The sequence below is a fragment of the Rattus norvegicus genome, chromosome X, assembly GCF_021556685.1.
Source record: "Rattus norvegicus strain SHRSP/BbbUtx chromosome X, alternate assembly SHRSP_T2T, whole genome shotgun sequence".
Lineage (NCBI taxonomy): Eukaryota > Metazoa > Chordata > Mammalia > Rodentia > Muridae > Rattus > Rattus norvegicus.
In genome coordinates, this window is record NC_141554.1 from 161133094 (window position 1) to 161158446 (window position 25353).

General features: G+C 43.0%; 1 protein-coding gene across 46 annotated transcripts in view; it reads left to right on the forward strand.

The window, feature by feature from the left end:
- The window catches only part of Ikbkg (inhibitor of nuclear factor kappa B kinase regulatory subunit gamma), a 29713-nt gene extending 4874 nt beyond the window's left edge, over positions 1-24839 (forward strand). For 4 of the 46 annotated variants that reach the window (XM_087599747.1, XM_087599748.1, XM_087599745.1 and 1 more), the window contains exons 3-12: positions 2804-2843; positions 3466-3667; positions 4636-4847; positions 7395-7513; positions 9196-9348; positions 10078-10153; positions 13264-13407; positions 13690-13832; positions 16330-16391; positions 16702-24839. In XM_087599747.1, coding sequence (XP_087455873.1) covers positions 3481-3667; positions 4636-4847; positions 7395-7513; positions 9196-9348; positions 10078-10153; positions 13264-13407; positions 13690-13832; positions 16330-16391; positions 16702-16844 — 1239 coding nt within the window. In that variant the 5' untranslated portion in view covers positions 2804-2843; positions 3466-3480 and the 3' untranslated portion in view covers positions 16845-24839. Of the gene's footprint in view, positions 1-156; positions 275-2595; positions 2664-2803; positions 2844-3465; positions 3668-4635; positions 4851-7394; positions 7514-9195; positions 9349-10077; positions 10154-13263; positions 13408-13689; positions 13833-16329; positions 16392-16701 lie in introns of those variants that run through there. The other 42 variants (XM_087599720.1, XM_087599722.1, XM_087599721.1 and 39 more) reach the window with 29 other exon arrangements.
- The last annotated feature ends 514 nt before the right edge of the window (positions 24840-25353 follow it).

The following is a 25353-nucleotide window of genomic DNA, read 5'->3' on the forward strand; positions in this document are numbered from 1 at the left end:
TCAGTAAGGAGCATTCTGCTGTTCCGCTGGCCAACGCAGGCTGGCGGTCTAAGACTTTGGAGCAGAGTGTGGCACTTCGGAGTTTTAACTCTCTAGTATTAATGCCTTTGAGTCTGTGTTTTACTTCCGGATCCCACACTTACGACACCGGAAGCCGGAAGTGGGGTTTTCCACTGCTGAGAAGGGAAGGGTGACCGCCTGACTAGGATTTCCTAGGAGCTCCGATTCTGCCGCTGCTCCTGCCCTCTTCACTTCTGACCGACTCTGCTGACAGGTGTGGTCCTCTTCCCCAAAAACAGGGCTTCATCGGTGACCGTTCCGCAGCTTCTGAGACTCCTGAGGTCCACACCCTTCCCCCATCTTAGGCCCAGTTCTGCCGCAAGCTTCTAGAGCATTGGTTCAGGCAGGTTTATTCGCTACCCAGGTTACTTGGGTGGCTAGTTGGCTTGAATTTGCCCTTCCCTTCACCGCAGCTGTCTCCTAAGGGCTTGGCCCCTAGTGGTAGAACTCTTTAGTTAGGAGACATTTTCTGTTGATCTAACTGTTTCTGAAACACTTTTTGCACTGTAGGCCAGGTAGTCCTCGAACTCAAGTTTCTGCCTCAGCCTTTCGAGTACTGGAGCAACAGGTGTGCCAGGGTGTTTATCAAACTTGAGTGCATTTGAAGTCTTTAGAAAGTTTTCAAGGGTACATTCACAACTAAATATCTTCTGCACCTCAGTTCACTTTGCAAATGATTCATAGTAATCTGTTTGCAGGTCCTCATACCATTTATCTGACCTGAGAACGAATGTGTTGTCTTGGCATTTCCTAGGAAAAAGGAAGGACTAGTAGCCGGAGCAGAGAGAGCGAGGGAGGAATAGTTGGTGGAGAGGAAGTAAGGTAGGAGTGTAGGTGGTATAGGACCTTGTAGGCTGTTGTATGGACTTTGTTTTTTGCATTGGGAGAAGTGGAAACTCTGATGGAGTTCGAGAGAAGTAGCTTGACTTATCTTTGAGGTAATTGGTCCCAGTGGGGTCAATTGCAAAGGGCCAGTGAAAAGCAAAGCATGATGGTCTGTAAAGAGATTATTGCAGTAATGCAGGTGAAAGATAGTAGTGCTGTCAGCCTTTACTTATTGAACCATTTAAAAAGTACAAAAGTAGAAATAATATAGTAAGTTCTATGGATACATTTCTTAGCTGTGACTATTAGCTCATAGTTAACTTTAATTCACACCCCTTATAATCCTCTACCACAATTATTTTCTTTTCTACAGAAGATGTTATTTTATGTGTGTAGATGCTTTGCTATGCTTTCCTAGTGCCCAAGGAAGTCAGAAGAAGGTGTCATATCTCCTTGGATTGGAGTTACAGATGTTTGTGAACCACCATATGGGTGCTAGAAAGTGTCCTCTGCAACAATAGCAAGTGCTCTTAATCCCTGAGCCATCATCTCTCTTGCTCCACCCATTATGATTTTCAGTAACAGCTTTCTTGAGACATAATTGGCATGCTACACAAAATATTTACTATTTGTGTGTGCTTTCGCCTCCACATGCATGCATGGTGTATGATTTGTATAGAGAGCACAGGTGCCATGGCTAGACTATGTAGAGGTCAGAGAACAACATTGAGTCAGCAACCTGTTTTTCACTTTTATATGTTCTAGTGTCTCCAGGCTTGCATAGCAAGAGCCTTTATCCACTGAGCTGTCTCACTTGCCCATACTTCAATATATTTGAAACAGTCTCCTGTAGATCCCTTCCCCTTGAGTTCCTAATCCCCTGGAGCTGGAATTACAGAAGGTTTGAGTTGTCCAACATGGGTGCTGTGAACTGAACATGGGTTCTCTGGAAGAGCAGTCAGTGCTCCTAATAGCTGAGCCATCTCTCCCAACTTCTTTTAAGACTTCTAAACATCCAAGTAGTTTGATATGTAACTGGAATTCGGGAATGTGAACTGTTTGAGATATTATCAACATTAAGATTTGGGTTAAAAACCATGAGACTGGACGGAATTACTGCAGGGTGAATGCTGTTAGAAAAGAGGTCCCAAAGTACCTCAACGTGAAGAAATGGGGACTCAGTAAAAGGGCCTGAGCAGAATCAGCCTTTGAGGGAGTGGGAATCACCAGGTGAGGAGGTTTTCTGGAGCCTGAAGGAAGAAAGTAGGTGAAAAAGAGGGAAGGGTCAGCTGTGTGAGCTCAGGCAGATGGACCCATGGGTAGCAACACTTTTATTGTAAATAGCCAAGATTCCCCAGTGTTATAGGCATCCTCTCTTATTGGAAGCCTACTTCTGGACGCTTGCATTGAGATCATTCTCTTCCTGGTTGTCAGAATGAGGCAGGATTTAGAAGGTCTCCAGGTTAGTACTGTCCTGCATAATTCCTGTCTGCTTTAAAAGCCAGCATAAGCAGATCAGACTGAAACCCCAATTCACACTTTTCAAACTTCTTAGCACACAAGAGGTCTCCTCTATCCCCAGTGAATACTTCTCAGGTACAATGTAGTCTTCTGAAGTCTCTCTTACCAAGTATTTGTATTTCCCTGACTCCTGTAAGAAATGACCACAGGCCCAGTGGCTTAAAAGAACAGAAAATTGATACCTCACAGGTCTGGAAGCCAGGAGAATAAAACCAGAAGGTGGACAAGGTCATGCTCCATCTGCAAGTTGTGTAAGAGTATCCTTTATGTGTCTTTTAGTTGCTGGTGGCTCAGTTGTTCCTTGGCCTGTGGTTATATTAATTTAGTCTCAGCTTCTGTCTCTCATGTCCATTTTCCTGTGTTTCCACCTGTTTCCTCTTCACTTTTATGTATATAGGAGGAGCTTGGAATTGAACCAACAGTCTTGTGCATGCTAGGTAAGTGCTCTACCACTGAACTACATTCCCAATCCTGTTTTCATCTGTCTTTTAGAAGGGTTCTTGTTACTGGGGTCATGGCCCACCTATGTACCTCACAATGATATCACTTTGAGAGCCTTGATTTTTGTGAGACAGGTTCTTATTATGTAGAGCAAGCTAGCCTTGAATTCACAGAGATTTGCCTGACTCTGCCTTCCAAGTGCTGGGATTAAAGACATGCACCACTATGCCTGTCTCAAGATCCTTAATTTAACTACATATATAAAGACCATTTTTTCCAAGTAAAGTCACATTTATAGGTTTTAGGGATTAGGACATGGATATATCAATCATTCTACTATACTGGGTGATGGGCCAGGACCCTTTGCTTCTACTTGAAGGTATGTGGAGGAGGTAGGATTCCCAGTATACTTCCCTTTCCCTCCACAATTCTCTTTGCAATGGTAATATTTGCTGTGTCATAGATCCAAACTTCACTTTTGTATCTGGTTTCATCAGACAAAATGTCCAGCTTTTTGCTGTGAATGGAAGTCTAGGGCTTCTGTATACATTGAACCCCTTGTGCTGATTGAGAGAACTCTGTTCTTTGTCATGTACTCCTACTGCCTTTTTCTTCTAGACACTGTCTTGTTGGATGAGCAGGCACCTCTGGAAGAATCAGTTGAGTGAGATGGTGCAACCCAGTGGTGGCCCAGCAGAGGACCAGGACATGCTGGGTGAAGAATCTTCTCTGGGGAAGCCAGCAATGCTACATCTTCCTTCAGAGCAGGGTACTCCTGAGACCCTCCAGCGCTGTCTGGAAGAGAATCAAGAACTCCGAGGTAAAGGTTGCAGTGTGAGGGAGGCATGAAGTTAAAAGTTAGGAGGGACCTGGCATACTTATGTAAGGACAAAGCTTATTGTCACCTGCATCTCATAATTGGCAGGGTATGAAGTCATGATGTGCCCAAGAACCAGCCAGCATTTCAAACTTCGCTACTTTGCTTCATTTCAAGTAGGGTTTTCTGTGAAGAGTCACATACAGAAAATAATGTGGTTCAAAGCCAGCACAAGGGAAGGGAGAAGGGAAGGGGAAGGAGGGTAAGCTAAAAAGCCATGGTAGGTAGGGGAAAAGTGGGATATGGGGGTCAATGGGAATAGGTTTATTCTTGGGACATAGCAAGCTTTTAGATAGGAGGGGATATATTTTTCTTCAGAGAGAGAGGGTTTTTTCCTAAGATGAAATGTGGCCTGCTCTTGGAAAGGTGTGGCCAGCTCCAGTAAGAGATCTTTGAGTATGTCTTCTGCACTGGCATTGCCTTCTTGCTCATGTTCACATTCATTTTTAAGGTGATGTTTACTGTTCTTGAATATGCAGCTGAAGAGAATGAAACTCATAGAACTATTAGCTTGTTCTGTCTGTATCTTCTGGGCTCCCAGGTTGCAGCCAGAAAGTACACAGTGAAATTTGCTTTGGGGACTGTTTCATTACCTCCCCAAGTGTTTCAGGCATGTTTAGGACTCCCTGATTCTGAAGACAGAGATGCAGGCCCAGGAGGACTGGGACTGAGTGCTCCAGGGTAGGGATACCTCCAATTGACCAGAATATAAATGAGGCACTTAAAGTTGATTTTGGTGAATCCCTTTAAGCGAAGGATCTGTGTTTAAGTAATACACTGTAGACACTTGGGGGGTATATCATCAGTGGAATTGGCTAGGAATTGGTTTGACTTCTTAGAGAAAGGCCACTTGGTATTATAGGGTTACCTGGCTGTTAGGACTCCTGTTTTGCTGTCTTCCCTATCCCTAGATGCTATCCGGCAGAGCAATCAGATGCTGAGGGAACGCTGTGAGGAGCTGCTGCATTTCCAGGTCAGCCAGCGGGAGGAGAAGGAGTTCCTCATGTGCAAATTCCAGGAAGCCAGGAAGCTGGTGGAGAGACTGAGCTTGGAGAAGCTTGACCTGCGGAGGCAGAGAGAACAGGCCTTAGAGGATTTGGAGCATCTGAAGAAATGCCAACAGGTAGCTAGTGGATGGGCAGGCCCTTCTGCCCCACCTGTGTTTGAAGACCATATCGACACTCATATGCCCATAGGAAGTATGTTGTTGGAGGTGCCTCAGGACCTTTTCAGGCTTGATTGCTGGGAGCCCTCTTAAAACCAAGAGAATCCATCACACTCACTGTTAGTTTATTACAGTGAAAGGGTCCACATCAAAATTATCCGAGGTACAATGCATATGTTGTAGGAGCCAGGAGGGGCCAGATGTGAGCTTCTCAGGGAGCAGTGCTTTTGCTATGAATGGTGGGGCACTGTGCACAGAGTACTATCAACCAGGAAACATTCCTAAGCCCTGGAAGCCAGGATTTATCTTGGATTCACTTTTAAAGGTACGGAGTGCTTGGGTACCTAACCTAGCTTGCTCAGGTTCTAGCCACCCTGAAGTCTAACAGGGACTATACCATGTAGTCCAAGGCCCTCACATACCCTGCCAGCAGCTCAGACATCCTGGTTGAGCCGTAGGCCCAGGATAAAACAAGGCAGTCACATCAGATAGGATTTCTCAGGGGCTCAGAGATGATCCCCACCAGTCTTTGGAGGAATTATGAGACCCCAGGCCTGTGAATTGGCCCTGTATTACACAATCACCAAAGGATAGTATGCCTAGTGTGGAATGAGGTGGTATTTCAAGGCCTTTTGGACTGGTTGGTTTCAGGACCCTGGTGACAATAGTTGAGCAGGGATTGTGCCATCTGAGAGGACTAGTCTAGGGGAAAGGGTAGAGTAGTCCCTAGTTTTGGAGGTCAGAGGTCTAAGATGAAGGTATGGGCAGGTAGGTTCCTCACAGGGATATTTCAGGTACTTCTCCATAACTCTCTTGTCACATAGCCTTTTCTCTTCAAAATTTTTTATTATATTTTATTTTGTGTAGTATGTATGTCTGAGCTTGCACTCACACGTGTGGATGTGGGTATTGTCATGGGGTGCCAATTTAGGTGACAGGACAGCTTGCAGGAGTCAGTTCCCTCATTCTACTATGAGTGCCAGGGATTGGACTCAGGTTGTTCTTAGGCTTTACCCATTGACCTTCTGAATTTTCTCACAGTCCTCCTGTCTTTTCATAAGGATACCAATGTGAAACAGGAAGGTAGACAGGTATTAGAGCCATGAGAATAGATTTTATTCAGTAACTGGTAACGAAAGGGAAAGAGCTAGCTAAGCTCTGATGATCTGCAGAGGTGACTGGGTCTTTTACCTTTTTTTTTTATTTTTGGTTCTTTTTTTCAGAGCTGGGGACCGAACCCAGGGCCTTGCGCTTCCTAGGCAAGCGCTCTACCACTGAGCTAAATCCCCAACCTTTACCTTTTTTTAAGATTTATTTTTATTTATGTGTTGGGTGTCTGTGTCTGTGTATAAGTGCCCTTGAAGGTCAGATGAGAGTCTCAGATTGTCTCTAACTGGAATTCCTGGTAACTATAAGGTACCAGACAATTGTGGTGGTAGGAACTGAACTCTGGTCTTATAAAAAGTAACAAATACTCCCGATCACTGAACAGTCTCTCTACTTAATGACTGTGAATTTTAAAATGAGAATAGTGGCCAGAGTGTGTATGCTTTGCATGTGTGAGGCCTAGAGTTTAGTTTTCAGGGCTTCAAAAAAATAAAGACAGAGATGCCGATAGAAAGAAAATAAAAGATTAGGCTAGGGGAAGGAACTCAAGTGAATTCCAAAGGGTATTAGTATTAATGTGATGAGACCAGTGTGTTTATAACCTTATACAAATCAAATGTAGGTTTTTACCATAAAGACTGGGAGTCTGAGTCCTTTCTGATGATTCCATTTCAAAGAAGTCAAAGAAGTAGCACTCAGGTTTTTGAGACAGGGTTAGAGTCCAAGGAAATACATGGGCTTTGAGGTGATAGAGGAAATAATCATGACAAAGGTCAGGCCTATGTCAAGTGTCAGTTCCTTTAACAGCTCTGAGCATTTGCAAGTAGGAACCAGGAAGGGGCTTGGTATATATTACACTAATGTGATCTTAAGCTGTTAGAAGGCATGCTAAAGTTTGGTTAACCTTAAAGTTTGTCTGAGCTGACCATGGTTTGCACTCAGGGCAGCTTGTGATAGTTGGTTTCTCTTCTTCCATTATATGGGTTTTGAAGCTCAAACTCTGGTCATCAGCCTTGGCAGCAAGCCTTCTTGATGGTTCAGATCTCAGTATTTAAAAAAATTCCAGTCTCCTCTCTTATTCTGAAACTTCTCACCTGTTGTGTATGTGGTATAGGTGTTTATTTTTGTTGCTGTCTTTGGGTTTAGTCTCCTTTTACAGAGTTTCAAAGAGTCTGAGAAAGGTTCACTACCACCTGAGAGTCAAGATTGGTGACTGGAGGAAGACAAATAGCCATTGGGTTAATGAGGCTCCAGAGTACCAAGGTTTATAGGTGTTGAAAGGCAGGAGAAACTCTCCATAGATCAGCTGCTTTAAGGCTGCCTCATGTCTTGGGGATGCCAAGAGTGGGAAGCATAGGAGAAAGTAATACTGATAGGAAATGACCTTTTTTCTTGTAGCAGATGGCTGAGGACAAGGCCTCTGTGAAAGCTCAGGTGACATCATTGCTGGGGGAACTCCAGGAGAGCCAGAGTCGTTTGGAGGCTGCTACCAAGGAACGACAAACTTTAGAGGGAAGGTGAGTGGGGAGGGGAAGCTAGCCCAGGAGGCCCCTTCCAGGATTTTGAATGAGAAAAATGTAGGAAACCCTAGGAATTCCTCTCTCTGAAAGGAAGGGCTGACCATCTTTTCTTAAATTCCCTAGGGCCCTCCAGGGCTGCCTTGTGAGAAGATATCCAGGAATCTAGTTCCAGCTGTTGCTCTCAAATTCTTTTTTTTTTCTTTTTTTCGGAGCTGGGGACTGAACCCAGGGCCTTGCGCTTCCTAGGCAAGCGCTCTACCACTGAGCCAAATCCCCAACCCCGCTCTCAGATTCTTTACTGGGTGCTTGGTTAGGGTTTCCATTGCTGTGGAAAGTCAGCATGACAGTGGCAACTTTTATAAGGAAAAGATTTCATTGTAGCTGGCTTACATTAAGAGGTTCTGTCCATTATTGTCTTGGTGGCAAGCATGATGGTCAGTAGACAGACATGATGCTAGAGAGACATCTGAGAGTTCTTCATCAGGATTGGCATGCAGCAGGGAAGAGAGAGTAAACCAGTGGGTCTGGCTGGAGCATCTGAAACCTCCAGTGATCCACTTCTTTGAACAAGGCCACACCTACTTCAACAGGGCCACTTGTCCTCATCCTTTTAAATAATGCCACTCTCTAGATTGGCATTCAGTTTATTGCTTAGGAAGCACTGCACCCTAAGACCACACTTAAGAGCTCACTATCAAGACTGATATGCAATGGGATTACATCAAGGCAGAAAGTCCTAGGTGAAGAAGCCTAGATACATTCCACAGCAACCCCATGAAAAGCACAGAGCCCTCATGAACTACTCATTAGAGACTATGAACTCCATGTTCCTGTTGGGAGTTGTTCACTTTGGTACCCTCGGCCAGGCATGTACCAGCGTTTCTGACTGCTAGCAGAAAACTGAGTTTGACTGACTTTGTCAACTAGTGGTCTTGGGACTGTCACTCACTCTCTTTTGCCAAGGGGATCAGGTTGCCATGTGGGATCATTGAGTTATAGGCATGGGCACTGTTGTGCCTCTCATACTGCCTTGCTGCTGTCCTCCAGATAGTGAAGTTAACATGGTAGCCCTGGCCTTCTCAGTGCAGTAGGTAGTCATTGTATTTGTGGAGCAGTGGGTTGGGGTTTCTGTCTTGAGGGAGGGAGGAGAGTTTGACTTGGGCTCAGCATACTCTTAGTGGGCGGGTGGGGGGAAGAGCAGTGTGAGAAAAGGCCAGAGGGGAGCAGGCCCAATAGTCCAGATCTGCCTTGGCAAAGTTGAGGTGATCTGCCATCAGTAGCTTCCTCAGAGGCCCATGGAAATGCCCATCATTGCCTTTATAATGAGCACACAGAGAGGTACCAGGGTGATGAGGCTAATACTGGAACTATAGTTTAAGGGAAACTGTGGGGTACTGTAGGCCAGAATCAGAAGATATGGGGGACATGGGTGATAGAGGTTTGGCAACTCAAGCTTTTATGGTGGAAAGAGGGAGAGATGAAATCTCTGCTGAGACTATTGATGCTATATCTTATCTCCTGAGGCTGAATGACCTAGGTATGGCACCTGAGGCTCTAATGAGGGTGCCTGGGACTTGAGCTAAATTGTGAGTTGCACAGTAGTTCCTGCCTATCCTTGAGCTCAGTGCTAATGAGCTCACAGCCCCCTCAGGGTGTGTTCTTTTTTTGTTGTATGTCAGGATTCGAGCAGTTAGTGAGCAGGTCAGACAGCTGGAGAGTGAGCGGGAGGTGCTGCAGCAGCAGCACAGTGTCCAGGTGGACCAACTGCGCATGCAGAACCAGAGTGTGGAGGCTGCCTTGCGAATGGAGCGACAGGCTGCTTCAGAGGAGAAGTAAGTGGCTGGGAGGGTTGTACCAAGAGATCTCAGAGCACCCATGGTGCTTTCTGCCTTTTAGGGAGTCCTGGTAGGGACTGGTTGTGTATAGAAGGGCTGATTTTACTCCCTTTGCCTTGCTAATGACAGAGTCAACTATTATATGTAAATAGGAATATTTTCTACCCACATTCATGTTTACTGCATGTCCTATATAGGTTCTTTTCATCACAGTAAAAATATGCTCTTGGTGTAAGGAAAGCAAGGAGCCATAGTGGCTTCAAGCTGGCCCTAAAGACTCCTTATCTGGGTTCTCAATGCCTGTGCAGGCTCTCAACTTGCTATTGGTATTTGGTTCAGCATCCTTTTGAGTTTTCTTTAATTTAGAACAATCTCCCTGCTTCTACATTTATTTTCTTTTTGGTGCTAGAGATGGAGCATAGGGCCTCAAACACAGTAAGCAAAAGTTCTATTCCTGAGTTATACCCTAGCCCTTGTTAGAACCATCCCAAGATGTTGACTTTAAGGAAGACATGAACTATGTAGTGGCCAAATTAGTTGCAGTGAATACTTGCAATCAGCAAAGCTTGCCTTATACTTGATAGCCTCAGGAGCCCAGATGTGATCCAGGAAGCCCACATTTCAGGTCTTTTATGGCACATGAAGGAAGAAGGTGAAGCTGTATTAGGCAAGTTGTGGCTCTACTGGGACAAAGCAGTTTCTCCAGTGACAGCTCCTTTTGCACAGGCGGAAGCTGGCTCAGTTGCAGGCAGCCTATCACCAACTCTTCCAAGACTATGACAGCCACATTAAGAGCAGCAAGGTGAGTGGAGAACATAAGCTAGTAAGTATGTTTTTTCTGGGCTGTCCAGGGAGAGGTTTTCCCCTTCTTCCCCAGTGTACTTGAAAAGGGTGGGCAGTGTGAGTTTTGAGAAATAGCACATCTAGCTTTTGGAAGGGACTCTTAAGTTGCCTGACACTTCAGTGGGGCTATAGCTATGACAGTTTTCGGATAACCACAAGGAGATGGGACATATCCACCTTATAGATGTATAAGGTATCTGGGTCTAGGACCTTTAGATATAGTCTGTGGCAGGGATGTTGTTCTGCATGGCCATTCCTTCATGATCAGAGTTGGGAAGTCTACAAACATTTTGTTTTTTCTAAAAACATTTTTATATTTATTTATATTTATGTAAAAAATATTTTGCCTGCATATATGTATGTACACTATGTGTGTGCTTGATACATGTCGAAGATAGAAAAGAGTGATGGATCTGCTGGAACTGGAGTTATGAATGGTTCTGAGCTGCCTGTGACTGAATCTGGGTCTTCTCCAAGAACAAGTGTTCTTAACTTCCGAGCCATCCTTCCAGCTTCTTTTTTACCCCTCCCAGAAACTTTTCTTAGGTGATTCTGATCTCTTTTTGAGTTTATCCTCATCATGTCTAATGATTACTTTGTGTGTCTACTCACAAACATAGGTGGAGGTCAGAGGACATCATTGATGTTATTCCTCAGGAGCTATACATGACCAGCTCCTTTTCTTACATAGGTTCTGGGGTTTGAATTCAGGTCCTCACAACTACTTTACTAACTGAACTATCTCCCTAGCCTATTCTTTTTTGGTAGAGCCCAGGCATGTTTTGAACTCTGAGGTGGCTGAGACTGGCCTTGAACTACTGATCTTTTTACTTCCATCTTCCTTGTGCTGAAATTACAGGTATGTGCTACCATGACCAACATTCTAGTGGTCCCAGTTTTTCACAATAAAGTTTTTTTAGCTGTTCTCCTCTTTCTCATAAATAGAATGGATTGTCAATAATTCTTTACAACCCATTACTCATATAAAGAAACTTTAACAAGGTTGCCAAAAGCCCACATATTGGTGTTGGGCATAGTAGCACATGCCTTTAATCCTAGCACTCTGGAGTCAGAGGCAGGCTGATCTTGTTGAGTTAGAGGTCAGCCTGATTTACAGAGTGAGTTCTAGGACAGCCAGCTTTATGTAGTTTCAAAACCAAAACCCAAAAACCCCCAAACCAAACCAAAACAACTACTACAAAAAAAAAAACCCAAACCCAAAATACCCCACCATTGAATAAATAACTCCAGAGAGTAATGGGAAGCCAACTGATACTAACAGACTAGAGAATCTGATTTCTAAAGGCATTTCTGCCTTTCACTAAAATTTCTTAAAATTGTTTACCATAAAGAACTGTGCAGTTTTAGAATAGTGCTGCTACTCAAAGTGAAGTGTCCAAAGAGGGATTCATGAAAATGGGAATTTGTTTGTTTTTTAATTAATAAAATGAAGAGAACTAGAATAAAAGGCAGAAGAGCAAAATTAAACCCCATGATATGTGTGTTCATATGTGTGTGTATGTATGTATGTGTTTAACTGCAAAAAATAGTTCTCAAAGTTGCAGAGTTTAAACAAAATTTTATATTTTTATGTATTTATTTTATTATAGCAAAATAGGCAGTTATTTGGGGAAAAATAGTCATTAAAACTTGACCTCTCCCTAAACATATATTTAAAATTTTAGGCTAAAAACTGGATATTTCCATGCCATAATGATTACTACATTTCCATGTAAACATCATCTGCAGTTATGACTATGAATTTTTTTTTACTTCTGTATAAAAGGTGAGCTTCTCTAGCACCTAAATATGGCCTTAATTCAGAAAGTATCAGAAAGTATATGAATAACTTTTCTTTTTTATTTATTTTATTTATTATTATTTTTTATTAGATATATTTCTTTACTTACATTTCAAATGGTATTCCCTTTGCTGGTTTCCTGTCCATAAACCCCCATCCCCACCCCCTCCCACATATGGGTATGAACAACTTTTCAAAGACTATAAATAGTGTTATTCAAGTAGATTAAAAAATACTTGAACACTATTATTTCTAGCAAATACAATAAGGGAGGGCTTAAACAATCAAAACATGAAGACCTCTACCTATATAATATCCCTTATGAAATGAGCTAACTCATATTAATTTAAAAACCCATGTTTTCTTATTTGTCTAAAATTAAAATAATAATGGAAGTCAACTGAGAAAAGAGCTTAAAAGCTAACACAAATTATGCAATGTTAGTGGTCATCTTTTAAGAAGGAATTGTCAAGCAAAATGTACCCATAGGGGATTTTTAAGAAGTAAGCATGATACCAGGTCACATGATGAAGAATTAGTTATAAAACTGCTGCTTACGGGATTGGAAAGATTGTTCAATGATTAAGACCACTTGCTGTTTTTTTCAGAGGACCTAAGTTCTGTTCTCAGTATTCACAATGGGTGGCTAACAACTACTTGCTACTCTAGCTTTGGCAGATCTGATAGCATCTTTGACTTCTGTGGGTGTACACACACACACACACACACACACACACACACACACACCCCTTTTGGAAGGAATTCTTGGTTGAGAGCATGAGTGCATGTGTATAAGGTGTGTTTGACCAAGTAGCAGAGTGGAAGGACCCATGGGTTGCCCCCTTGCCTGATGTATGGTGGACCTGCAGTCTATGGAGAGTTACTGCATAGTTACTTACTTGCTGTGGAGTTGGAAGCCTCAGGAGCGAGGGTAGCTCTTGTTCTTGAAGAGTCAAGAGGAAGGTTGACTAGCTAGGAATTCTCTGACAGGAATGATGCAGAGTACCAGGCAGTATCTTATTTATTCTCAGAGTTCCCATCAGTTCTAAGATCTTTGTGCATCCTAAGAAAGACCTCAGCATTTCTTCTGTAGGGCCACCACAGGATGCAGTATTCTCCCTGCCCGAATTGTCATTGGCCCTGAAATCCAAATGACTGGGTTTGCTCCAGCTTTTCCTACTTAGTTTTCAAAACAATGGCCAGCCAGGGAAGTAACTTGGTTCCACTGTGGGCCAAGAGACTCTGCCAGCACCCTTTGTCTTCTCTAGGGCATGCAGCTGGAAGATCTGAGGCAGCAGCTCCAGCAAGCTGAGGAGGCCCTGGTAGCCAAACAGGAATTGATTGATAAGCTGAAAGAGGAAGCTGAGCAGCACAAGATTGTCATGGAGACCGTTCCAGTCTTGAAAGCCCAGGTGAGGGCTCTGTTCCAGCCTGCCTATCACATGAGTGACCTGCTCGTCCAGGCAATGAGTTTTGATGTGTCTTTTGGACACCATTTGTAGTGGCCTCTCTTAGTCTTGAGCCCTTTGCATTGTTCTTGACTTGGTGCTATTGGGATCATAGGCTTTCACGTGTGCTTCTGATGTACTATCATGGGATCCCAGAAGACAGGACTCTGTTCCTCTGGACATGGCATAGAATGCTTGTTGGGAAGCTGATGGATGGTGGGTGAACACCTCTGTTCTGTTTGCCAGGCGGACATCTACAAGGCTGACTTCCAAGCTGAGAGGCATGCCCGGGAGAAACTGGTGGAGAGGAAGGAGCTTTTGCAGGAGCAGTTGGAGCAGCTGCAGCGCGAGTTCAACAAGTTGAAAGTTGGCTGCCATGAGTCAGCCAGGTGGGCCTCTAAGAGTGCAGCCAGGAGCACAGCCATAGACAAAGGAGGTGTACTCTAGGCAGCAACCAGTAGTAACTATAGGAGATGGATGGTTCTTAGCATTAGTATTAAATTCCCTGTGCCTCCTTCTACTGCTCTCTTTGTATTCTGTCCTTCCAACAATGACCTTTCCCATTGGAAACTAGAAATGTAACAGAAATGTATGTATTGAGATGTATCTAAGGCTGGAGGTTTCATAGCTTTCATACTGTCTTAGTTTGGTTTCTGTTGCTGTGATAAAGACAATAACTTATAGCAGCTGGGGAGGAAAGGGTTTATTTTAGTTTACAGTTTATAATCCATCACAGAGGGAAGTCAGGGCAGATATCTGAAGGCAGAAAATGAAGCATAGTCAAAAAATGCCTTACAAACTTGCCTATAAGCCAATTTATTGTAGATAGTTCCTTAATTGAAATTCTCTTGCCAGTTTGTGTGAAGTTGACTAGTCAACCTTGTCAGCTTGACATACAAACACTCCACTGTTAAACCATAACCTTTCCTTTCTTGTTTTTTCTCCAATTCATGTCAATATCACAATATAAAATATAAACTTAAAAGTGTCACAGTCTTTAAAACATTCCATCACTCTTTAAAAAAAAGTTTAAAAGCCTAGAATCTCAACTGTGCTTCTATAAAATAATGTTATATATTTTTTTACTTCAAGAGTGAAGAACCAGGGCACAGTCACAATCAAATCAAATCAAAACCAAAATCCAACAGTGTTAAAAAAAACCCACTGTTGATGCTTGCTGTCTGGTGCCCACTCATGATTCTCTGTGCTCTAAAGGTCTTGGGCAGCTATACTTACTTCTCTGCCTCTGCCATTCACAGGACACACAGCTCATCTTATAAGCTCAACCTGTTTCTTTTCCACAGCTGCTGCTCTCCTTGGTGGTTGTCTTATGGTACTGGCATCCAATATGCTAGGATTTCCACTGCAGCTGAGGATGTACCTTCACCAATAGCTTCTCCTGACCTCTGAAATAATGCCAAGCCCTTACTTTAGCTGCTTTCCATGATCCCTTCATATTACTTGGCCCCCTCTTCTTTGTGCTGACCCTGAAGAGATACTCTCTAGATTCTAAAAGATTTCACCTCAGTGATGCTGTTCCTAATCACAACTAATTTCTCAGCTTCAGTTAACCAGTATCAATTGTCCTCATAAAGCAAAGGTTTTACTTCAGTTCTGCTGATCTCTTTTTAATCACACCTGATTCTTCAGCCCCAGCTGACCAGAACTACAGACTCTTAATTCAGAATACCACACAAATGACCCTGATAGAATCTTTGCTTCCCTCTGAAACTTCATCATTTGCATTGGTGTCAGCATTATTATCTTCCTTGGCTCCCACAGAATAGCCCTTTAAGCCCTAACCTCTTGATGGCACTTCCAGCCCAAAGTTCCAAAGTCCTTCTACAGTCTTCCACAAAACAACATGGTCAGGTTGGATCTGTCTCAGCAATTCCACAAAAATCTGGTAACATTGTCTATCTTAGCTTGGTTGCTATTGCTGTGATAGACACCATGACCAAAAGCAACTTTGTGGGGAAGGGTTTATTTCAGCTTACAGTTGTAGTTAATCATGGAGGGAAGTCAGGAAAGGAACTTGAGACAGGAACAGAAGTAAAAACCATGGAAGAACTACTTTTTGGCTTGTTCTCCATGGCTTGCTTTCTTTTACAACCTAGGTGATTGCTCAAGGGGTGGCGCTGTCTCTTAGGGAACTAGGTCCTCTCACATCAATGAAGAAAATGCTCCAAATGCTTGCCTATAGGTCAGCCTAATGGGAATATTTACTCAATTGAGGTTCCCTTTGATCAGATGACTCCAGCTTTTGTCAAATTGACAAGCAATAACAACAACAAAACCTAACCAGTGCAAATATATTTATCTAAAACCTAAAAATATGACTTTATTTGGTTTAGAATCTTTGTATATGTAACTAGTTAATATAAGGTAACATTAGGTTAATTAATTGACTGTGGTACTTACAGAAGCACCAAATTAAGATAACAGAAGGCAGCCATAAGAAGGCCAAGGCAGACTCTGGGATTCAGCTACAAGCCAAGAAATATCAAGCTGTCTGTACACTACCACCAGCTAGGGCTAATTCTGCCCAGTCCTCTGACACTTTGATTTAGGGCACCTAGCCGCCTGTATCATGCATGTTTCTGTTATTTGAAGTTACTAGATGTGTGGTGGTTTGTAACAAGGTTCTGAGGAAACTAATACAGGGAACCCAGGAAGTAATTGCTAATAAGTACAAAGTTTCCTTTGGAGATGATGAAAATATTCTAAAATTATATGGATGATTGAATATGCTGAATAGAGTAAAACCCTCTAACAATACTGTTTAAATTGGTGAATTGTATATAGTATGTGAGTTATATCTGAATGAAGGTATTTATTCATAAAAATTCCTACAGGCACTGATTGAATATTTTCTGTTTTCAAAAGGATTGAGGATATGAGGAAGCGGCATGTAGAGACTTCCCAGCCCCCTTTACTCCCTGCTCCAGGTGAGTGAATAAGTGGTAGATGGTGGGAGGAGATGGTTAGGGAGGGCAGAATGTTGTGCTGAGGGGAAGCATGTGTTGGCTTCTCTGCTACTCTGCTTTGGGGAGTTCTTGTTGACCATTCCTGTCAGTAGCCCATCACAGTCTGAGGTCAAAGGAAAAATATGCTTGTAGAGGTGGCTCCCAGTTATGCAGTCAAATATGGTGGTATCAGTAAGTCTCATCACCTTGTTAGCCTTTCTGTTTTAGGCCTACATAGGCTGTGCTAAATAGTTACATAGTCCATCATACTCCTGTGTTCTTTTTTTCTCAGCTCACCACTCCTTTCATTTGGCCTTGTCCAACCAGCGGAGGAGCCCTCCTGAGGAACCACCTGACTTCTGTTGTCCCAAGTGCCAGTATCAGGCTCCTGATATGGACACTCTACAGATACATGTCATGGAGTGCATAGAGTAGGAGCAGCAGATTCAAGGCCACCTGTAATACTATGTCCCAATCTGTGCAACTTATGCTTTCCCGTTTCACCTGCGTAGTCCACAATTAAGTGCTTAATGTCAAAGAGTGGGTCCCAGGAACTAGCAGGACCCTTGCTTTAGCCCTTTGGTCTGCTAGTCCCCTATTAGGGTAGACAGCTCCATTCAGGGCTGTTTTTTTTCCCTTTTTTCTTCTGTGTGCCTGAGCCACTTCGCCTCTGGTGGCTTCTTCTTCCCTCTTCTCCCATTTTCTTAGGGAGTCTAGAATGGAGGCCAGGGGCTCTCAGGGAGCATCCCTTCTCCAAGCAGGGCTAGTGCCTCTCTTCAGCTAGTGCCTTTCTTGCCAGTGAACTGCAGGCTCTCCTCCTTAAGGCATGTGGCACTTAGGTCTATAACATGTATTACCTCTGATAGACATGTGGAAAGTATTCTGTCCTTGTTACTAGTAATGGTGCAGTGAAAGTACTTGTGCACAGATCTGTATGTACCTTTAGGACAGATGCTTAGATGTGACATTAGATATGACAAGGGTCATAGAAGAGGTGAGCAGACCTTTGGATTCTGCTATCTGCTAGACATGCTATTATTTACTAAAGAGTTTGCTTAAGTGTCTTTTTCTGGGGTATGTGGGCCCTTCTTAATTTCTCTGATGTAACTTGGATTTTCATAATTCCTACCCATTTTTCTGTTGGGTCGTTGCCATTTGTTCTTTGGCTTTGGAGAGCTCTTTGATTATCAGTCAGGTTAGCTTTGACTATCACAGAAAGGGCACACCTTGTTCCAGTTTGATTGTGTTACTGTTTTGGGGCCTAGAAGCTGTTATCTACTCCATTCTTTACTCCTTTTTTTGGCTTTGGAATTATGACTACTTTGTCAACAGAAAGGTATTTCACATATATGCTTTTCTTTTTCTAACTCCAGTGTGTTCTTGTTTTTGCTAAGCACATTGTTGCCTTCTGTGAATGGTGGTAGTTCATCACAGTTCAGGAATTTGTGATGGCTTGTTCTCCACCAGCCAATTTGTCCTAGCACACCATTTAGCAGTGACTGAAAGGTTACAGAAAAGGGAACACTTCACTTGTTTTGCAAGATTCTAGATATTTTCTGGGACCTTACAGTCATTGGTATTAGCCCTGCAGTTCTAGTAAAGGAAAGTAAACTGCAATTGAGAAAGCAATAAATGTCCCTTGCTCATTCCTCAGGTTTGAAATCCTTCCTGCCCTCCTGTAAGCTTTCATGGTTCTGAGTGGGATTTGTGAATCCATCCCTGGGCTTTTATTCACATGGCTTCTATCCCATTAAGAGTGAGTAGGCTAAGTAGAATTTAGATTTTAAAAAAGGATTTAAAAAGCAATCCTGAGCTGAGGGCTTCCTCAGCATTCTCAGGGGATGTGGAACAAGTTTTCCATTTCCTAATTCCCTGGTATCTATCAGACAGATCTTTGGGAAAATGTTAAAGGAACAAACAAGTACTTTGCTTATGTGTTTTCATTTAAATACCTAACCTATAATTTTTTCTTTAGGAATACTGTTGGTTTAGCTTGAGTCCAGTTTTGTGGTGGTATATAAGACTGTCCTATAGCTGCTTTAAAAATTCTTTTAGACTTGAAAGAGCAACAACAACAAAAATTAGTCTTCCTGTCTGGAAGCCAAATGTTAAGTTTTTTTCTGGAGGCTCTGAGAATCAATTCCAAGCATTCTCTTAACTTTTGGTGGTTTCTGGAAGTCCTTGGTGTTGCTTGACTTGTAGACCAATCACTCCAATTTCTGGTTCTAGGGCCTCGTGGTCTCTTCCTCTCTTCTATCTCATAAGGAAACCAAGTTGCACACGTGGAGTCTATTTGGTTAGATTACGAAGGATTTCCATTTCAAGACCTTTACCTCATTCCACCTATCAAGACCCTTTTCCCAAATAAAGTCATTGTCTCACATTCTGGGGGTTTGGGCTTACACAACCCAGAGTAGGGACATCATTAGAACCTGAGTAAATGCAGCTCCAAAGCAGGTGCCTTTTTAAGCCTTCTAATTCTGCTAGAGAGACCCGGTCTCTAGGGTGATGACCAGTAGGCTTCAGAGTTTGGAGGCTGTCAAACCCTTGTCAGTGCTCCAAGCTGTTAGCAGGGTCAGTGGGAATGACTGGGAAAGGCAGGTTGGCTATAGTAGGAGAGAGCTGTTGTGATGCCTGCAGTGGCTGCAAGAGCTTCATGCTTCTTGGATAAACAGATGCATAGGTACATTTCTGACTAGTACTTTCTCTTGAAAGGGGCTCAGAAAGCAGGTGTGACTCAGGTTCCAGGTTACATACGATCATCTGGAAGCTTGAAAACATTATGTCTTGGGCTTCATGGACTGGTCAAGACAAATCTGAGAGTGGCTCCAGGCAACGGTTGGGACCTAGTACCCTTCTAGAAGGTGGGAACCCTTGCCACCTACTTACCCTGCAGTATGGTGTATGATTAACCATACATCAAAGATTTGAGAATCTACCATCTTCCTGATATGGGACATGTTGTTTTCTTTTCCAGGATTATTGAAGCTATAACTGGAAAAAGTAGTTGTCCCATCTCCCTCAGGAATTAGCCTAATTGTTTTTACACAAATTTTATGTGGTCTCTGGCAGATAACTTCTAGATCCATATAACTAGAAGCATGTCCTTTCCAGACGACCTCTTACTGTTACTTATGTATGCTTTCTTCTTGTTGGCCCATGCCCAAGAGAAAACCAGAAAGCCAGTAAGACAGTACAGAGTACTTCACCTACTGTAGTAGTAAACCATAAGGCAGACTGTAAGTAGGGATGATGTCAAAATAGGAATAATTGCAGCCCTGTATGTGACACCCTCAGGCAAGGTGAGGCCTACCTTTCAGTGTTTTCCCTTTCAAGGTGGGAGTTTGGTGAGATGGAACAAGCACTTTGGAAGCATTCTCAGCCCTCTTTACCTGACAGCAGCTTGGTCCTCACAGTGATTGCCTCATTGGAGTGGCTGTCATGGCACTGTCACCACCAAAGTCTGTGATGCAACATATCTGCATGGCCTGCATATCAGCAGGCCTGAGTGGCTAGCATCTTGAACCTTTTATCACATGAACATTCTCTGTAGGCTGGTATAAAAAGGCCAGAGGATTAAATTATGTATAAAATATGAAATAAAGAAGTAAGACCTGCAAGCATGTACTCTGTCCTCACTTGGTGGATGTAGGGGTAGGATTGCCAGGAACAAAGGTTTTCTTTACTATTTCTCTCTTTAATTCCCATGCATTACATAGGAAGTAGCTGTTACAGCTTTGAGGTTTTTGCTGATGGCTAAAGAAAGCTCATTGTTGACACAACAGAGTGGCAGAAGGGGCTAAATCAATTAATTTAGGGCTTAAATTTCCTGTGGTTGCAGCAACAAAGTACCACGCATTAGGGGGCTTATGCAACAGAGATTTTCTATCTCCCTGTTCTGGATGGCAGGAACCTGAGAGGTGAACTCCTTATTTTTTTTAAAAATTTTTATTAGATATGTTTCTTTACTTACATTTCAAAGATTATTCCCCTTCCCGGTTTCCTGTCCATAAACCCCCATTCCCTGCCCTCCCCCTCCCCCATACGGGTATTCCCCCTATACATCCCCCTCACTGCCCCCCATATTCCCCTGCACTGGGGGTCCAACTTTGGCAGGACCAAGGGCTTCCCCTTCCCCTGGTGCCCCAACAATGCCATCCTCTGCTACATATGCAGCTGGAGCCATGGGTCTGTCCATGTGTGTTTTTTGGGTAGTGGTTTAGTCCCTAGAAGCTCTGGTTGGTTGGCATTGTTGTTTTTATGGGGTTGCAAGCTCCTTCAACTCTTTCAATACTTCCTCTAGTTACCCCCAAGGGGGTCCTATTCGGTGAGCTCCTTATAAGAGATAACCCATTCCAGACCCCTCTCCCACTGTATGGCAGGTCCCAGAAATTCTTAGTTCTCTCTAGTTGGACCTGCATTGATTCCTCTGCCACTTTTGTCACATGAGCACCTTGTGTGTTTCATTTTTATAAGCATACCAGTGTCACACACAGCTGGGTATTTGGAAACAAGGAGGCATTTTGTTCAGTATCTAGTGACAGTGATGGAAAGAGCTGATTTGCAGAGGTAGTCAGAGCAGCATGAGGATCTTAGGTATAGAGCTGTGGCCAACATCACCGATATGGAAGAAAGAGGGACAGTCATCTAGTGATTGCTGGGCTTTGGTTTTCACACCTGGCTACCTGGGCAATATATCTACCATTGGGAGGACTAAGAAAAAAAGGGGAAAGTTAGAGTTGTGAGAGAAACTGTTCAGTGTTCAATTCTGATCTAGCCAGGATCAGCGAGATGTCCTGGGTCCCTTCATCTTGGCTTGACTGTTCATTGCAGTTTCACATTGAGACTGTAGGCTCTTTTATTTTATCCATTGCTTATTGGCAACCAGTGTAATCTGGTAGATCAGTTTCCACTTTGCTTAATGCTCTCCACTGATTTGCCGTTGCTGGAGACCTAAACTCCATCGTTCAGCCTTGTGCTGATCTAACATCATGTCAACTTCCCTAAAGGCCCAGCCATTCTATACTGGCTGTTTTTCCTTTCCTCAAACCTACTTAGCACTTCTGTTTCTTTTTTTTTTTTTTGGTTCTTTTTTTTCGGAGCTGGGGACCAAACCCAGGGCCTTGCGCTTCCTCGGTAAGCGCTCTACCACTGAGCTAAATCCCCAGCCCCTCTTTTTTTTTTAATATTTATTATTAACTTGAGTATTTCTTATTTACATTTCGAATGCTATTCCCTTTCCCGGTTTCCGGGCAAACATCCCCCTAATCCCTCCCCCTCCCCTTCTTTCTGGGTGTTCCCCTCCCCATCCTCCCCCCATTGTCGCCCTCCCCCCAACAATCACGTTCACTGGGGGTTCAGTCTTAGCAGGACCCAGGGCTTTCCCTTCCACTGGTGATCTTACTAGGATATTCATTGCTACCTATGAGGTCAGAGTCCAGGGTCAGTCCATGTAGAGTCTTTAGGTAGTGGCTTAGTCCCTGGAAGCTCTGGTTGCTTGGCATTGTTGTTCATAAGGGGTCTTGAGCCCCTTCAAGCTCTTCCAGTTCTTTCTCTGATTCCTTCAACGGGAGTCTTATTCTCAGTTCAGTGGTTTGCTGCTGGCATTCGCCTCTGTATTTGCTGTATTCTGGCTGTGTCTCTCAGAAGAGATCTACATCTGACTCCTGTCGGCCTACACTTCTTTGCTTCATCCAACTTGTCTAATTGGGTGGCTGTATATGTATGGGCCACATGTGGGGCAGGCTCTGAATGGGTGTTCCTTCTGTGTCTGTTTTAATCTTTGCCTCTCTATTCCCTGCCAAGGGTATTCTTGTTCCCCTTTTAAAGAAGGAGTGAAGCGTTCACATTTTGATCATCCGTCTTGAGTTTCATGTGTTTTATGCATCTAGGGTAATTCAAGCATTTGGGCTAATAGCCACTTATCAATGAGTGCATACCATATGTGTTTTTCTGTGATTGGGTTACCTCACTCAGGATGATATTTTCCAGTTCCAACCATTTGCCTACAAATTTCATAAAGTCATTGTTTTTGATAGCTGAGTAGTATTCCATTGTATAGATGTACCACATTTTCTGTATCCATTCCTGTGTTGAAGGGCATCTGGGTTCTTTCCAGCTTCTGGCTATTATAAATAAGGCTGCTATGAACATAGTGGAGCACGTGTCTTTTTTATATGTTGGGGCATCTTTTGGGTATATGCCCAAGAGAGGTATAGCTGGATCCTCAGGCAGTTCAATGTCCAATTTTCTGAGGAACCTCCAGACTGATTTCCAGAATGGTTGTACCAGTCTGCAATCCCACCAACAATGGAGGAGTGTTCCTCTTCCTCCACATCCTCGCCAGCATCTGTTGTCCCCTGAGTTTTTGATCTTAGCCATTCTCACTGGTGTGAGGTGAAATCTCAAGGTTGTTTTGATATGCATTTCCCTTATGACTAAAGATGTTGAACATTTCTTTAGGTGTTTCTCAGCCATTCCGCATTCCTCAGCTGTGAATTCTTTGTTTAGTTCTGAATCCCATTTTTTAATAGGGTTATTTGTCGCCCTGCGGTCTAACTTCTTGAGTTCTTTGTATATTTTGGATATAAGCCCTCTATCTGTTGTAGGATTGGTAAAGATCTTTTCCCAATCTGTTGGTTGCCGTTTTGTCCTAACCACAGTGTCCTTTGCCTTACAGAAGCTTTGCAGTTTTATGAGATCCCATTTGTCGATTCTTTTTTTTTTTTCAGAAAGCCAGTTTATTTCTAAGACTCTGTCATAAACTTTTAGCGGGTACCAATAGTCACCTGCCATACACGCACCAAGTTGTCGGTATAGCCAGCAAACAGAGTCTGGCCATCAGCAGACCAAGCCATTTGTCGATTCTTGATCTTAGAGCATAAGCCATTGGTGTTTTGTTCAGGAAATTTTTTCCAGTGCCCATGTGTTCGAGATACTGCCCTAGTTTTTCTTCTATTAGTTTGAGTGTATCTGGTTTGATGTGGAGGTCCTTTCAAAATACCAATCCAATTCTTCAAAGAGTTAGACAGAACAATTTGCAAATTCATTTGGAATAACAAAAAACCCAGGATAGCTAAAACTATTCTCAACAATAAAAGGACTTCAGGGGGAATCACTATCCCTGAACTCAAGCAGTATTACAGAGCAATAGTGATAAAAACTGCATGGTATTGGTACAGAGACAGACAGATAGACCAATGGAATAGAATTGAAGACCCAGAAATGAACCCACACACCTATGGGCACTTGATTTTTGACAAAGGAGCCAAAACCATCCAATGGAAAAAAGATAGCATTTTCAGCAAATGGTGCTGGTTCAACTGGAGGTCAACATGTAGAAGAATGCAAATCGATCCATGTTTATCACCCTGTACAAAGCACTTCTGTTTCTTAAGGCCTTTGCTCCTGTTGTCTCCTTTGCTGAGAAGGCTCTGTTCCCTTATCTGTACAGTTGACTTTTTGTTATTCATCTGAGTGTAAACAAAAGTTCTTTCTTCTGATGTCTTAATCCTAAAACCACTGGCCTTTTCTAGTCTGTTTTTTCTTTCCTCCCACTAGAGGGAGACAGAAGCCTTGTCAATTTAGTTTAGTCATATACCCTAGACAGGAACTCAGCACAAGGATGCTCTGTGTTTATTGATGGCTGAGCTTGTCTGAGACAATGTCAGGATTCCCCTGTCAATATTTTCATGGACATCACTTGTCACCATAGTTGGTGACTTATAGAAGTTATTACATTAACGTACTAGAAGTTATAGTACAGAAATCTTATTTTAGAACTATAGTGACTATAGCCCTTTTTGTGCTGCTAGGGATAGAACCCAGGGTCTTAAACGTGCTAAGCATTCATACCACTGCTGAGCTACAATCCCAGGTTATCAGCTTCTCACTTTATTTCCCTACCCCTGACTTTGACAGGGTTCAACTCTGTAGCCCCGCCTAACTTGGAACTTACTATGTAATCCAAGATGGCCTCAAATTTACAGTCATCCTCTTACCTCAGCCTTTCCAGTGCTAGGATTACAAATATGTGCTACTATGTCTGACTAGCTTTTTTTTCATTTTGTTCAGATTTTGAATGAGTTGTCTTGGTGTCTTGGTTTCAGATAAGAAAAACAGAATTTGGAAGAAAGTCAGGTGGACCTGTCTGTGGTATAGTATGCAGTTAAAGTTGAAGCAAGGCGTTAATGATTTCCAGGCTAGCTTAGCCTTCATAGCAAGATCCTGTCTCATAAAACAAAAAGTCAACTGGTGATTCCCTGGGGATGAGAGGGATGAGGAGAGGGTGATAGCAATGAGAATATTCTGAAATCGGTTATGGCGGTATTCATATATCTGTGAATGTGCTAGAAACACTTCAGATGAATGACTTTTGTTGTATATGGATTAGGTGGCAATAAAACTGGTATTAAAATGTTATCTAAGCTCTGCAGTTTTCCAGAACTTTTTGTGACAATGCAGATTAAGATATAAAGAGTTGAATATTTGTTTTTGTTAAATTTAATTTTATTATTTTTTGCTTATTCACTTTACATCCTGCTTACTGCCCCCTCCCAGTCACCCCCTCCCACAATCTTTTCCCCCCAAATATTTGCTTTTGAAGCAGTTTGACAAGTGGCCTATTGATGAGCTCTTGGTGTTGTTCCACTAAGTAGAAGGGCAGAGCTAGAGGGGAGACATGTGGGATTGACTTTGTCTCATGAACTAGAATGATCACATCATGCCCTTGCTTCAGAGTCCCACAATTGGAACTAAGTGAAGACTGCTAGCTGCCTCTAAAGCAGCATGGGCTGGACAACATGTGGGCCCTACTACATCATTAGAGGAACACAATTAAGTGGGCAAGTATGATAGGTAATAGCCAGTGGGGAAGCAGAGACCCCTAGGCATAGCAGCTTTTTAAGGATTTCACTGGTGCCAGGTATCCTAAGATCAGGGCTGG